Genomic DNA, 16038 nt, shown 5'->3' with positions numbered 1-16038 from the left:
ATTCAATCTTTTCTCTTGTCACAGGCTACAATGAGTGCTCGGCCACAGAGGATCCTTGACACCACGTCCCTAACGCAATCTGCTCCGGCCAGTCCCACCAATAAGGGGATGCATATCCATCAAGTAGGGTGAGAATCGTGCTCCTCACAGAGAAGATTTAGCTATTACAGCATTCATTGCTAAACGCAGAGTGGGAAGGATACTGGAGTCCTGACTGTCTCTTTTATTGGGGTAGCTTATTCCAGGTTAATCCTTCGGGGCAACAATCCCATTACAGTAATGCCCTACAAGAATGAGATAACGATAGTAATTCTGGTGCAACTTTCTAAAAAGTTGATTAATCAGCGGTAACATCCATTAGTGTCCATAGTGATTGCTCCACTTTTAGAACTTTGCCCTTGAATTACTCTTTCAGCTAATCATCCCTCATTGTGGGTTATGTTTAAAGTGTCACAAGTTAAAACATTATGCAAAGGTGTGATAGTGGGGCAAACGCCGGCATAATATACCTTCTGGTTTCCATGGTGATTGTCCCCATCAGATCGCAGCTCTTTGATAAATCTCCCACAATGTGTCTACTCCGTATGGGGGGAATCACCCTGAGCAGAAAGCGGCATGCATGCTGGGGGAAGGATCCATGCCATAATGAAAATAAATCCCTTCCCCTGTTTTAAATGATTATTTATTGAGCTAACGCATCAAAAAATAAAGTCACTTAAATTAGAGACTGCGAATCTCTGAATGTCTTGCCGTGTGTGGACCAGGACATGGCAGGGATTTCTCAGCCAGTCCTGGTATCCAGTTTACAATAGGATTGCTTTCCATATCTGATAAATCTCCTTAGACTAGACATAGTCCAAGTATAGAAGAGGCATGCATTAAACTACTCGCCTAAATGAGTAGCTTTTACACTCGCTTTTTTAATGTTTGTTTTTTTAAATAACTAGTTAAAGCCATGCTGTTGCACTCATGGAATATCCCAGCTGAAAGTGCAGCGTGGCGGTGTGGTACAGGGCCCAACCGTCTTTCTGTTTTTTCAGCGGCTCCCCTCCAATGCCAAGTGCCAGCAGCTCCAGTCTAACAAATGATGTGACCAAAACCCCCACCAGCAGAGATCTGCCTTCTGCCCGGCCTGCCAATGTCGGCGGCAACATCGGAGTGCAGTACACCACCCCACATTCCCATCAGTTTCCCCGAACTCGCAAAATGTTTGACAAGGGCCCCGACCAGGTAAATAGATGGATTGCTTTATATACCCAATCTGACATACTACCTGCTACCTGGAACTCACAGGGTACAGCTATAAATCTCTAGGACAATGTATGGGATGAATGACTGGTGCACCTTCTACAATAAAGCTTAGTTATTCCTGTTGTTTCTACGGCGGAATGCTGTATAGCAAGTAAGGGGATGGAAAGATGGAGTGGGGAGACCTCCACCTAATTCTCCAATTCTTAGTCGAGAGATTTGCATAGCCAGGTACTTGGCTGTAAGGGAGTGTAGTCCTGCAGCGCCCCGATCGCTGTCAGGGAATTCACTGCTCATTCCTTCTACCAGCTGCCTCTGCCTTCCAAGTGCAAGCTGCTTCTCATGAATATTTCATTCAGATGCAGAGCGGTTTGCTTAGTAATTATTCAATTATTGTACTTCCATCTGTGTAACTATTGGCTCTGACTTCTCCTGCACAGCACTCCCAGTGACCTAGCGGCTAGGGATACACCGACATTTTCTGAACAGGTCAAATTTGCCGAAATTGAAAAAATGTATATATTTTATTTTATGTAGTGCATAGTTTAACAGACATGCTGGTGTTAACAATTCAGATGATTATATATCACTATGAAAGATAATATTGATAACATGAAAAGTCAAGAATCCTGCACTTGGGAGGGGAAGGAGAGAGAACACTATGGAAGGGGGAGGAGAGAGAACACTATGGGAGGGGGAGGAGAGAGAACACTATGGGAGGGGGAGGAGAGAGAACACTATGGGAGGGGGAGGAGAGAGAACACTATGGGAGGGGGAGGAGAGAGAACACTATGGGAGGGGGAGGAGAGAGAACACTATGGGAGGGGGAGGAGAGAGAACACTATGGGAGGGGGAGGAGAGAGAACACTATGGGAGGGGGAGGAGAGAGAACACTATGGGAGGGGGAGGAGAGAGAACACTATGGGACAGGGGGGAGGAGAGAGAACACTATGGGACAGGGGGGAGGAGAGAGAACACTATGGGACAGGGGGGAGGAGAGAGAACACTATGGGACAGGGGGGAGGAGAGAGAACACTATGGGACAGGGGGGAGGAGAGAGAACACTATGGGACAGGGGGGAGGAGAGAGAACACTATGGGACAGGGGGGAGGAGAGAGAACACTATGGGACAGGGGGGAGGAGAGAGAACACTATGGGACAGGGGGGAGGAGAGAGAACACTATGGGACAGGGGGAGGAGAGAGAACACTATGGGACAGGGGGGAGGAGAGAGAACACTATGGGACAGGGGGGAGGAGAGAGAACACTATGGGACAGGGGGGAGGAGAGAGAACACTATGGGACAGGGGGGAGGAGAGAGAACACTATGGGACAGGGGGGAGGAGAGAGAACACTATGGGACAGGGGGGAGGAGAGAGAACACTATGGGACAGGGGGGAGGAGAGAGAACACTATGGGACAGGGGGAAGGAGAGAGAACACTATGGGACAGGGGGAAGGAGAGAGAACACTATGGGAGGGGGAGGTGAGAGAACACTATGGGACAGGGGGGAGGAGAGAGAACACTATGGGACAGGGGGGAGGAGAGAGAACACTATGGGACAGGGGGGAGGAGAGAGAACACTATGGGACAGGGGGGAGGAGAGAGAACACTATGGGACAGGGGGGAGGAGAGAGAACACTATGGGACAGGGGGGAGGAGAGAGAACACTATGGGACAGGGGGGAGGAGAGAGAACACTATGGGACAGGGGGGAGGGGAGAGAACACTATGGGACAGGGGGAGGAGAGAGAACACTATGGGACAGGGGGAAGGAGAGAGAACACTATGGGACAGGGGGAAGGAGAGAGAACACTATGGGAGGGGGAGGTGAGAGAACACTATGGGACAGGGGGGAGGAGAGAGAACACTATGGGACAGGGGGGAGGAGAGAGAACACTATGGGACAGGGGGGAGGAGAGAGAACACTATGGGACAGGGGGGAGGAGAGAGAACACTATGGGACAGGGGGGAGGAGAGAGAACACTATGGGACAGGGGGGAGGAGAGAGAACACTATGGGACAGGGGGGAGGAGAGAGAACACTATGGGACAGGGGGGAGGAGAGAGAACACTATGGGACAGGGGGGAGGGGAGAGAACACTATGGGACAGGGGGAGGAGAGAGAACACTATGGGACAGGGGGAAGGAGAGAGAACACTATGGGACAGGGGGAAGGAGAGAGAACACTATGGGAGGGGGAGGTGAGAGAACACTATGGGACAGGGGGGAGGAGAGAGAACACTATGGGACAGGGGGGAGGAGAGAGAACACTATGGGACAGGGGGGAGGAGAGAACACTATGGGACAGGGGGAAGGAGAGAGAACACTATGGGAGGGGGAGGTGAGAGAACACTATGGGACAGGGGGGAGGAGAGAGAACACTATGGGACAGGGGGGAGGAGAGAGAACACTATGGGACAGGGGGGAGGAGAGAGAACACTATGGGACAGGGGGGAGGAGAGAGAACACTATGGGACAGGGGGGAGGAGAGAGAACACTATGGGACAGGGGGGAGGAGAGAGAACACTATGGGACAGGGGGGAGGAGAGAGAACACTATGGGACAGGGGGGAGGAGAGAGAACACTATGGGACAGGGGGGAGGGGAGAGAACACTATGGGACAGGGGGAGGAGAGAGAACACTATGGGACAGGGGGAAGGAGAGAGAACACTATGGGAGGGGGAGGTGAGAGAACACTATGGGACAGGGGGGAGGAGAGAGAACACTATGGGACAGGGGGGAGGAGAGAGAACACTATGGGACAGGGGGGAGGAGAGAGAACACTATGGGACAGGGGGGAGGAGAGAGAACACTATGGGACAGGGGGGAGGAGAGAGAACACTATGGGACAGGGGGGAGGAGAGAGAACACTATGGGACAGGGGGGAGGAGAGAGAACACTATGGGACAGGGGGGAGGAGAGAGAACACTATGGGACAGGGGGGAGGAGAGAACACTATGGGACAGGGGGGAGGAGAGAGAACACTATCGGACAGGGGGAGGAGAGAGAACACTATGGGACAGGGGGGAGGAGAGAGAACACTATGGGACAGGGGGGAGGAGAGAGAACACTATGGGAGGGGGAGGTGAGAGAACACTATGGGAGGGGGGGAGAGAGAACACTATAGGAGGGGGAGAAGAGAGAACACTATAGGAGGGGGAGGAGAGAGAACACTATGGGAGGGGGAGGAGAGAGAACACTATGGGAGGGGGAGGAGAGAGAACACTATGGGAGGGGGAGGAGAGAGAACACTATGGGAGGGGGAGGAGAGAGAACACTATGGGAGGGGGAGGAGAGAGAACACTATGGGAGGGGGAGGAGAGAGAACACTATGGGAGGGGGAGGAGAGAGAACACTATGGGAGGGGGAGGAGAGAGAACACTATGGGAGGGGGAGGAGAGAGAACACTATGGGAGGGGGAGGAGAGAGAACACTATGGGAGGGGGAGGAGAGAGAACACTATGGGAGGGGGAGGAGAGAGAACACTATGGGAGGGGGAGGAGAGAGAACACTATGGGAGGGGGAGGAGAGAGAACACTATGGGAGGGGGAGGAGAGAGAACACTATGGGAGGGGGAGGGGAGAGAACACTATGGGTATGGGACAGGGGGAGGGGAGAGAACACTATGGGTATGGGACAGGGGGGAGGAGAGAACACTATGGGTATGGGACAGGGGGGAGGAGAGAGAACACTATGGGTATGGGACGGGGGAGGGGAGAGAACACTATGGGTATGGGACAGGGGGGAGGGGAGAGAACACTATGGGTATGGGACAGGGGGGAGGGGAGAGAACACTATGGGACGGGGGGAGGGGAGAGAACACTATGGGACAGGGGGGAGGGGAGAGAACACTATGGGACAGGGGGGAGGGGAGAGAACACTATGGGACATGGGGGAGGGGAGAGAACACTATAAGAGAAGGGAAATTTTTCATATTAGATTTAGAAAATTAATTAAAAAGTCTAATTTTAATAAAATTATAAAGAACAAACTTTTTTTTTTATCATTAGGGGGGGGGGGTGGAAGTCGTTTTCGGCCAAGGGCATCCTGAATTTTTATTTCGGTGCATCCCTAGTAGCAGCCCTCCCAGAGACGTAGCGGCACTCCATGTTAATGCTGGAGTGAGGCACTCTGCTTTCATCTGGTACCGATTATTGCCGCTGTCACTAACTACAAAATGTTATCACTGCTGCAGTCTGAGAAAGGTCACAGCTGCCAAGGCATATCTTTCTCTCCCAATCTAGACAGAATAAAATGATTCCCAATACATAGTCTGACCTTGATGTAGTGCAGAAGGTGTGAGATCTAGACCTCATTCTATATGCTCTGTCACTCTCCTTCTTACATAGTTGAAGTGGAGAATACAATCTGTGCATCTATAAGCTTTATTAATATGCCATGTTTACTGGAAGGCCAGGTGAATAGCCTGCTCTGACAGTGGGTTGGAAAGCTCAATGTTTGGGCCCCTGGCAGCATCCACTGCTATAGCACAAATGGTCTCCTCACTATGCCATTTCGCTTTGTTTTTCTAGTTTATTGGACACAAGTTGTTGAACAATTTCTAAATAACATAATAAATGCTGTCCTTTCTGCCATCATTCATGGCTTCCATTTTGCTGTGTCTTCTAATCATCGATTCTTTCACAGGCCGCCGAAGATGGTGATGATGGCATTGGGCACAAGAGCTTCATTTCAGGAAACCTGCAAACTGGTTTTGGTGACTGGAGTGCAAAATATTTTGCTCAACCGGTTATGAAGGTAACAAATGCCCAAATTCCAGAGATAGTACAGAGACAGCACGGAGCCCGTGTGTGATTGTGGCTAGCACCGAGAGAGCCCGGAGCCCAGCGTGTGATTGTGGCTAGCACTGAGAGAGCCCGGAGCCCAGCGTGTGATTGTGGCTAGCATTGAGAGAGCCCGGAGCCCAGCGTGTGATTGTGGCTAGCATTGAGAGAGCCCGGAGCCCAGCGTGTGGTTGTGGCTAGCACTGAGAGAGCCCGGAGCCCAGCGTGTGGTTGTGGCTAGCACTGAGAGAGCCCGGAGCCCAGCGTGTGGTTGTGGCTAGCACCGAGAGAGCCCGGAGCCCAGCGTGTGATTGTGGCTAGTATCTACTCAAACTAAGCTGAAGAGTCAGCAAGGAAGGTGAAGGACTTGTAGCTCATGTTTTCATTTGGCTCTGTGTGATAGGATTTAACGTATTGTATAACAGAATTAATTTTATCAGCACATGTCACATTAGAAATCTGGACATTACTGCTTTTAGAGAGAGCACCATACAGCATGTTCTTTTTCTGAGGGCAATGGGTGCTAATAATTGTTTGTTAGGGAGTTTTGGCAGTCCTACCCTAGTGCTTTCAGTAAATACCATATATCCATAGCACTATAGAGGTCCTGGCTGTGATATGTGAGAACATGTCTTTTTCTCTTTCCAGATGCCTGATGAACATGACGTAGAGAGTCAGATTCGTAAAGAGAGAGAATGGCGTTTCATGCGAAATGCAAAGGTCAAGAAAGAAGCCCAGTGCTTAATACAGAAAGGTAAGACTTCTATTCGAAATTTCGAAAATGATTTATTTAATCAACTTTCCATGTCTACAGCACTTTCCTTGCTACGAAGCCTTTCTTCTTTGTTATATTTTGCTGTCCTGTGTTTCTGAATAACCCACACTGAGGGCTAGGGCTAGGTTACACTTTTGGGATGACATTTTACCAAAATCTTTGCCAAAATGAGATTTTAAGCGTCTGTGACTGTATTAACACGGCGCCTGGCCTGCCTGGCCCAGTTAATCTGAGCTGATAACTGTCCAGTCGTAAATCAATATTCCTACGCACTGGCAGCCAGCTCCATTCATTACTATGTTACAGAGAGAGCGGCAGCTCCGAGGAGAGCTCAAAGCTTGGGTCAACAAGGAGCCTAAGCGTCTCCAGAGAGATACGCGACTCTGGATTTGGGGTATCTGTGTTCAGCCAATGTAGAACATTTCATTACACTTTTGTTTCAGGAATATCTCGCTTGGATGATCAGATTTTTATCAACCGGAATCCAGGTGTCCCTTCAGTAGTGAAGTTTCATCCCTTTACTTCCTGCATTGCTGTGGCAGACAAGGACAGTATCTGGTAAGCGTTCTGCACAGTTTGTTTTTTTACGAAGGAGATGGGTTCTGTGTTCATTATATGCCTAACAGGCCTATCTTGCCATGTTTATGAATGTATTTAATCTGGTAGATTCCTGGAGCAGTTCCTTTCAGCCACCGTGCCTTATAATAATACATCACCCGGTGCGTGTTTCATTGTTTTACCATCTTAATGAAAACTTAAAAAGTTCCGCTAATAAACTTGTTTTACTTGTTTCTGTTTTTACAGTTTTTGGGACTGGGAAAAAGGAGAGAAGCTGGATTACTTTCACAATGGTAACCCACGTTATACGAGAATAACCGCCATGGAGTATTTAAATGGACATGACTGCTCCCTCCTGCTAAGTGCCACAGGTATGTCCATAATTTGCCACGTTTGAGGTCCGTTTTCTTCATGGCTCCGGTTTCCACTTTAAAAACCGTTGAGATGAATGTCATCGGTAGATTCCAATTTGGTTCTTTCTCGTATCTCTTCCCCTGTTGATACTGTTACAAAGTGACGAATTTTCAGAAGACACCTCTCTCTACCTTTTAGATGACGGTGCCATCAGAGTGTGGAAGAATTTCGATGACCTAGAGAAAAACCCAGAGATGGTAACAGCGTGGCAGGGTCTGTCGGACATGCTGCCGACTACACGAGGTCAGTAACTGGTTATGTAATTTGTTACATAGCTGGCGGTTTCATCAATAGTCATGGTACTCCTTTGAATTGTCATACCCTCCTATACCCTGTATGACTGGAGCCTTTTGTTTTGTTTCAACTCGACAATCCTCCAGTCCCCGTTTCACACAGTCATTACAGGGAGCTTGATTTTGTTCTATTACAAGCTCTATGTTGTAACCGATGTAGGGCACTATAATGAATTAGGATCATACAGGCCATTTTGCAGATTTCTTTTGTAATAATGAATACCTTGGGGGTTTGCAATACACTTACCGTATGTTCTAGAATAAGACACGATGGGATGTCAGACAAATACGTATAGTTTACCTAGAACTTTAGGGAAAAACAACCTGTACCATAATTACAGTAAACTTTATCTTATGTGTATTGAGGTATGTGGAGTGTAGGGGTCTCTATAGGGGAGTGTGTGGGGGGGGGGGGGGGAGTATAGGGAAATGGGCAGCGCATGTTTTTGGTGTGTGTGTGTGTGAGAGAGGGGTTTCGGGGGAATGTGATTTGTGTGGGTGGGGGCACTCTAGGGGAATGTGGTGTATGGGGGTATGGGGGGGGAGCATGTTTTTGGTGTGTGTGAGAGAGAAAGAGAGGGGTTTCGGGGGAATGTGATGTGGGTGGGGGTGCTATAGGGAAATGTGGTGTGTGGGGGGAGTATAGGGGGAGCATGTTTTTGGTGTGTGTGTGTGAGAGAGAAAGAGAGGGGTTTCAGGGAATGTAATGTGTGGGGGTGGTGGTGCTATAGGGAAATGTGGTGGGGGGTGTAAAGGGGAATGTGGTGTGAAGGGGAACCCTCATCAACAATCTGGCAGGCCTGGATCACGAGCGAGAGGACACTGGAGGTGCAGACAGAGAGTCTCCCAGGATCCCTCTTTAGACACTTGCAAAGGCCTGTTGAGAGAGCGCATTTTTTTTCTAACACATATTTGGGGTAAAGAGCTGCATCCTATTTTCTGAAAAAATATGATAATCTGTTATTTTCGGGAATTGCCACACTTTTCAGTGTCACTTCTTCCTGTGATGTTGGTGGTCCTATTTTATCATTCCTTGCCCACTCCAGACTGTCCTGGTATTCACATCAATATAAAATATGTATGACTTATGCTGACTTCATCAGACTCTGACTGAGGTCGAGGGAGCTGTGGTTAGCTCTAGATATGGTGATTGTATCTGCAGAGTGTGGTGCCACAGCCGTACCAGCATCTATAGCCATTAAGGGTGTAATCTGTGTTCCTAATTATGCCTCTCTTTACTTCTGCCTGCTCCCTCCTATCACACTGGCTCCTGCCCCTTTCCCTACTCCTGTCCCACAGGACTGGCACGAAGGGTCTCCATCTATCTTGACAGGAGTAAGCAGGGCGGTAAGTGCTTCCTTCACTATTGATCAGATCACGTTCTAGATCTGCGTGTGTTTTGCAAGCATGCTGAAAGGTTCTGCCACATTTATATCAAAGCCGAACATTTACATAGGATCCACTGGTGTTCCACGTGTTTGACTTGTCATCACTCCCTACCCCAACCACTCCACTATATTGTTTGGGAGCAATAAGCTGGATGTATGTAAAGCCTTGAAATGTCACAGTTAATCCATATGAAATTTTATCTTTGAATAAATGTTTATTTTGTTTTAAAATCCGCTTAGAACTAGGAAGACATTGTAAATGCTTGTGTGTGTGCGTGCGTGTGCGTGTGTGTGTGTGTGTCTGTGTGTGCGTGTGTGTGCACGTCTTCCGTCGTCATCTCCTTGCTGAAAAAGCCCCCAGGAGCCACGACAGTGGTGTCTAAGAGAATTAGACGTTCTGTGGACGATGCCACAAGCATCTTATGAGAACATTCCTTTAATAGCACGATGCAGCTGGCATTTAAACCATAGTCCATATTTATTTCAATGAACGCAAACAAGACGGCGCTTCAAACGCAAATAAAAGTGGACATCAGTTTTTAGCTTTTTATTTCTTATAACCACCAGTGTTTTCAAACCAGCTGGTACTGGGACTAGTATAAGTGCTGTTGGCTTCTAAAGGAGAACCATCACATCTCTGGAAATGTCCCCATCATCACCTCCAACTTATTTTCCCCCACGCAATGCTCCATTTTCTTTAAAATGTCTATTAAAATTGTAGCAAATGACACCGCAATCCAGTTCAGTCCTGGCACAGACAGGGCACTCATTGCCTTTGGAGATACACTGTTTCATTTTCTCTCGATCTGTAACATTGACTAACGGGGAGAATAGATGGAGGCACCTCCATTCTAGTTTCTACATTTAATTAAATTTTTTCTTATCTCACAAACACATATTTGTTACAAACGACATAAATTCTCTGAAGTGATGGTCATCCTTTAAGCCTGTCACCATGTTTGGATCTGAATTTATCCCCCTGTTTTTGGTGTGTTTTCGTGTGTTCTTCCCTTCATTGCGTTGTTAACCTTGTAATCCCAGAGATACCATTTCTGCTCACTGGCTTTATTTATACCAAGTGGTACATATAACCGCAGACATCACCATGATCTCAGCTGGCACCTGGCTGTTGTGATGCCTATTTTAACGATACTGATTTAGCTAAAAAAAAAATAAACTTATTTTGCGAACTATTAAAACTCTTGTGACCCTTTTTTTTTGTTTTTTGTTTTTTTGTTGTCTCAGGTGCTGGGATGGTTGTGGATTGGGAGCAAGAATCTGGGCTGCTCGTTACATCTGGAGATGTTCGCATAATCCGGATATGGGACACGGACAGAGAAATGAAAGTACAGGTATGGAGGAAGGCTGGTGGACGTTGTCCAGTAATAACTCTGGGTGGGAGAGAACGTGTGTCTACCAATATTAGAATGATGTTTAGGTTCCTGCAGCTTGGTTCATCGAAGACCTTGTGTGATCAGCGTGCGGGGTGGCCATGTAGCCTAAGACACTCCATTTGCTGTTATCTTGACATGTTGTCATGCTATGCAGTGGTTTCCTAAATTTTTTGATTTTTTTCAGGATATCCCCACTGGTGCTGACAGTTGTGTAACCAGCCTGTCCTGTGATTCCCATCGCTCCCTTATTGTGGCTGGGCTTGGAGACGGATCCGTGCGTGTGTTTGATCGCAGGATGGCATTGAATGAATGGTAAGACCGTGGCAAGTGATTCCTAATTTTTCAGGTGTGATAAGTGTGTACCATGACCCATTTGTAACTTTAAAGTACACTGATCTGCCAAAACATTAAAACCACCTGTCTAATATAGTGAAGGTCCCCCTTGTGTTGCCAAAACAGCTCTGATGCGTTGAGTGATGGACTCGACAAGACCTGAATGTCTCATGTGGTATCTGACACATTAACAGCAGATCCTTTAAGTCCTGCAAGTTGGGAGGTGGTACCTCCATGGATCGGATTTGTTGTTCCAGCACATCCCACAGATGCTCAATTGGATTGAGATCTGGTGAATTTGGAGGTCAAGGCAACACCCTGAACTCGTTGTCATGTTCCTCAAACCGTTCCTGAAATTTTTTTGCAGTGTGCCAGGGTGCATTATCCTGCTGGAAGAGCCCACTGCCATCAGGGAACAACATTGTTATGAAGGGGTAAATGTGGTCTGCAACAATCTCTAGGTAGGTGGTACGTGTCAAAGTAACATCCACATGATTGCCAGGACCCAAGGTTTCCCAACATTGTCCAGATCATAACACTGCCTCCTGCCTGATAAAAAAAAAAAAAAACGCATGATTCATCAGACCAGGCAACCTTCTTTCATTACTTCATGGTCCAGTTCTGATGCTCACGCCCCTATTGAAGGCACTTTTGGCAGTGGACAGGGGTCATCATGGGCACCCTGTCCGGTCTGCGACAATGCAGCAAACTGTGATGTACTGTGTGTTCTTGCACCTTTTTTTCATCATGGCCAGCATTGTTTTTCATTTTCAGCAATTTGAGCTACAGTAGTTCTTCTGTTTGATCAGACCAGACGTGCTAGCCTTCACTGTCCATGTGCATCAATGAGCCTTGGGCACACATGACCCTGATGCCGGTTTACCGGTTGTCCTTCCTTGCACCACTTTTGTTAGATACTAACCACTGCATGCCGGCAATACTCCAAAATACCTGCAGTTTTGGAGATACTCTGGCCCTTGTCAAAGTCACTGAGATCTTTTCACTTACCCATTTGTCCTACTTCCAACACATGGAATTCGAGAACTGGCTGTTCACTTGCTGCCTAATATATCCCAGGTGTTATTGTAACGATATAATCAATGTTATTCACTTTACCTGTCAGTGGGTTTAATGTTGTGGCTGATTAATGTCTGACAGAATTTGGGATATGGTTTAGGCCATGGATAGGCAACCTTCGGCACTCCAGCTGTTGTGGACTTCATCCCCTATAATGCTCTTACACCCATAATGCTGGCAAAGCATCATGGGAGGTGTAGTCCAAAACATCTGCAGTGCTGAAGGTTGCCAGGTTTAGGCATTAAAGGTTGGCTTTTAAGATGGTGCTGCTAACATTGCACGTAGCTATTAGATCAGCAGAAGTTAATGGTTTTAAGAACTTAAACTTACTTTAACCACGAAGTGCACATATATCTATTTCCATATGTCATGATGTTTTGGTTACTTGTACTCCATTCATAGAACTTAGAAATATTCTGGGCTAAGTTGATCGAGCCGGCACTGTCACCCTTGGTTTGGATAGATTCTACACATACTGAAACTGATCAACTAGACACGGCAATCTTGTTAGCGCTGTGACAGTAACGATATTAAAATACAGCGTCCTGCTGGGTTTTATCTGGAGTAGGGGATAAGGAGGGGTAAAAGGGGTTCTATGACTGAAACATAGTGTCTGGAGGGAGTGTGCTGCTCGCCCTACAAACACCACAAATTATTCTACATCTTAAACGAACTCTCCCAGGTAGATGAAGAAATTAATGAGTTTTTAGGCAAACGGAAGGTTTACATTTCCAGGTAATCATCGCATCAGCAGCACTGGGTTTGATTTGTTAACAATGGAGAGTAAAATATATTCTGTATATTAATCTGTATGTTTTGTGTTAATTTGTGGTTTATCAGGGCTATTTAGAGATTAGTTTGTAAGGTCTATAAACGATTGCAGTAAGAATGCTGCTTGTTCGTCTGAACTCTTCCCATTTCCTAGTAGATTCCTGAGCAGATTAATATTCTTGACCCTTTCCAACATATTGTGAGATTATCTGTTTATGGTTACAGCCGTGTCATGACTTACCGTGAACACACAGCCTGGGTGGTGAAGACTTACCTCCAGAAACAATCGGATGGAAACATCATGAGCGTAAGGTACAAGGTTCCCCTGGTAAGCTCTCTCATGCCGTACACATGTGCCTAGCCTGCAGTAACACTTCTTGTCCTCCTCCTGTGCAGTGTGAATGGAGACGTTCGTTACTTTGACCCCCGGCTGCCTGAATCTGTGAACGTGCTGCAGATTGTGAAGGGTTTGACTGCATTGGACTACCACCCGCAGGCCAATCTGTTTGCATGGTGAGTTAGGATGCTGCAGGGAATTGTATCATGCCATACATCAGCCTTCCAATCGTTCGATATCTTTAATATTCTGTGCTTTTCTTTTTCTTTAGCGGTTCTATGAACCAATTTATTGCTATTTACAATGGAAACGGAGAGATGATCAGCAACATTAAATACTACGATGGATTCATGGGACAGAGGATAGGAGCGATAGGCTGTCTGGCCTTCCATCCACACTGGGTCAGTGACCGCAACTAAACAAGCTGCTAAAACAAATAAGGGTTCTGTGTTGTAGCAATGGGGGGGCTGGCATTTGGGAGACATGTTTTCAAAAATGGTTAATAACCACAATAACTTTTCAAACCACATAAGATACTGCCACGCTTTAATGCAGTTTGTTTGTTATGTTGTTAATTTGCATGTTGGGCCATTACAAAGGAGATGGTGCCAACGATTTTAAACCCTATTTTAGTCTTGATCTATACGTTTGCTGTTGGTGTTAGCGTGATTTAAAGGTTGAAACGCAAGCAGGAGAAAGGAAAAGGGCTTCTGTCTAACCACTTTTTCTTTGTGTTTTTCACAGCCCCACTTAGCTGTCGGAAGTAACGATTACTACATGTCTATTTACTCGGTTGAGAAACGGGTGAGATAACCGCTGTGTTGGAGACATAGAGGGCAGGTCTTTATGGCCTTTTCCTTTTGCTGTGTGTAAATAAGAGAATGCTGACCCGGTCTGACAGGATTCAAATGCTGCTTCTTAGAACTTGAAGAAAACTCTATGAAATGGACAGAGCTAACGAACTCCGGAAATGACGTTCCTTCCTGCTGTCGATTTTCGTTTTGCATTTCTTTTTATTTTAAGAGGTTGAGGTGGGAGAACTGTTTGGTCTTTTTTTCACATTTGGCTGGCAGATGGTTGGTTGTAAGCTGTGACATTTGGTTCGAGCCCTTTCTCCTTCCTGCTGCTCTCACAGCTGCTACTCTGTACCTGGTCCTACTCGTTCTTGTAGATGGAAAGTCTGGGTTCTCCTGCTTGGATCGGTCAGGGTGTTACCCCAAAGTTCATGTCAAGAGGCCTTCCTCTTTAACAGACCACAAGGTAAATGTCTTCCCTCAAGCCTGTCTTTGACAGGTAAGAAGACCTTCAACTTTTTAAGAAAACACGGTCCACTTCTGTTGGTGCTGCAGGCCATTAACCAGTTCGGAAGTACACGGGCTACATATGAAGAATACATCATAGATCTTGTGCCTGGTGGGAAGCCTATGTTTTGGGAAATATACCGTATGGATGTTCCACTCCCTCTCTTAAAACTTTGTTGTATGAAACTTGTGTTGAGGTGGTGCGGAATGAACTGAAAGAAAAGATTTCATCATACTACTGCCGATCGGGCCACGATGATTTCAACAATGGGATGCACGCCATTTCCCTCAATTAGACAATGACCAAAACTTGGTAAACACATTATTTTAGGTAGTGTTCTAGTCTACATCATTCCCACATTCCTCCTGCAAGTGGAGTGCTTCATTATGCTGTGCCTGGAACATAAAACCTATTTCACCCCCCACAAGAAGAACAGAAGGCCATCACTGGTTACTGATGGTCATTAGCCCACTCAGTGCTAGGGCATTTTTCATTTTTATTTGATTTTTGTATGTACTCTGTGCTTTTTCTACCCTCATGAATTATATATTGGGTTTTTCTTGGCAGAACATAAAAAAAAAATCCAGATTGTTTAAAAAGCCACACAAAATGCAAAAAAAGAATTACAAACTTGAAATAATTGCACCAAAAATTGTTCTTTACAGAAAAAAAGTCCTCTTATTTGGAAGGGATGTATTTCTGCTTTCGAATAACGGGTCTGAGACTTGCGGCTGTGTTTAGGTGGCAAAAGAGGGTGACCCCACACCTATGAATTTATGATCTATGGAAATAGCATTATCGTGTGATCATGTGATCGCTAACTGGGCATGTGACCCTCTTTCAAATAATTGATGGCGTGTGTGCTATATCTTTAGAGGACATGGACTCCTCCCTACTGTAAATACACCAAGCAGGTGATCGCCATTGTTATGGTAGTCCCATACCTGGGACAGGGGTGTAAACCTGCACTGCAAACAGGGTTTTTTTCCAAATTGGGGTTATATATATGGGGCTACTTGTTCCATGGGGTTGATAGGAGCTGTAGAAGAGGCCCTCGCTGCCTAATAAAATGTTGCTGTGATAATGCCTTTTATTCAGAAGAGATGAGGGATCTCCTATTCTCTAAGTTAAACAGAAGGGGAAGATAAAGGCTCTTGATAATATTGTCCTATGGACAATGAGGTTGCAGAGCATGTGAATTCTAGAGGGACAAGTACAGCTCTTTCTGGTTCACACTGCTTTTGTGGCAATCATCTGCAGCATGGAGGGACAAGTACCCCTGTTTGAAAAGGAAGAATCTGCCATGTCAAGCAAGGGGTGTTTTGCCCTCTATTGGAGAATGCACCCAATCACTGCAATGAGGA

At 46.5% G+C, this 16038-nt stretch overlaps 1 protein-coding gene across 2 annotated transcripts in view; it reads left to right on the top strand.

The window, feature by feature from the left end:
* The window catches only part of RPTOR (regulatory associated protein of MTOR complex 1), a 204205-nt gene extending 189300 nt beyond the window's left edge, over positions 1-14905 (top strand). The window contains exons 22-35 of one of the 2 annotated variants that reach the window (XM_063456324.1): positions 25-128; positions 1041-1230; positions 5896-6006; positions 6681-6786; positions 7251-7365; positions 7612-7736; positions 7918-8022; positions 9372-9419; positions 10706-10812; positions 11039-11166; positions 13261-13347; positions 13432-13548; positions 13644-13773; positions 14117-14905. In XM_063456324.1, the coding sequence (XP_063312394.1) occupies positions 25-128; positions 1041-1230; positions 5896-6006; positions 6681-6786; positions 7251-7365; positions 7612-7736; positions 7918-8022; positions 9372-9419; positions 10706-10812; positions 11039-11166; positions 13261-13347; positions 13432-13548; positions 13644-13773; positions 14117-14185 (1542 nt within the window). In that variant the 3' untranslated portion in view covers positions 14186-14905. The remainder of the gene's footprint in view (positions 1-24; positions 129-1040; positions 1231-5895; positions 6007-6680; positions 6787-7250; positions 7366-7611; positions 7737-7917; positions 8023-9371; positions 9420-10705; positions 10813-11038; positions 11167-13260; positions 13348-13431; positions 13549-13643; positions 13774-14116) is intronic. The other variant, XM_063456325.1, reaches the window with a different exon arrangement.
* Positions 14906-16038: the final 1133 nt, after the last annotated feature.

The sequence above is a fragment of the Pelobates fuscus genome, chromosome 5, assembly GCF_036172605.1.
Source record: "Pelobates fuscus isolate aPelFus1 chromosome 5, aPelFus1.pri, whole genome shotgun sequence".
Taxonomy (NCBI): Eukaryota; Metazoa; Chordata; class Amphibia; order Anura; family Pelobatidae; genus Pelobates; species Pelobates fuscus.
The sequence above is the reverse complement of the archived record's forward strand: the minus strand, read 5'-3'. Positions and strand labels throughout refer to the sequence as shown.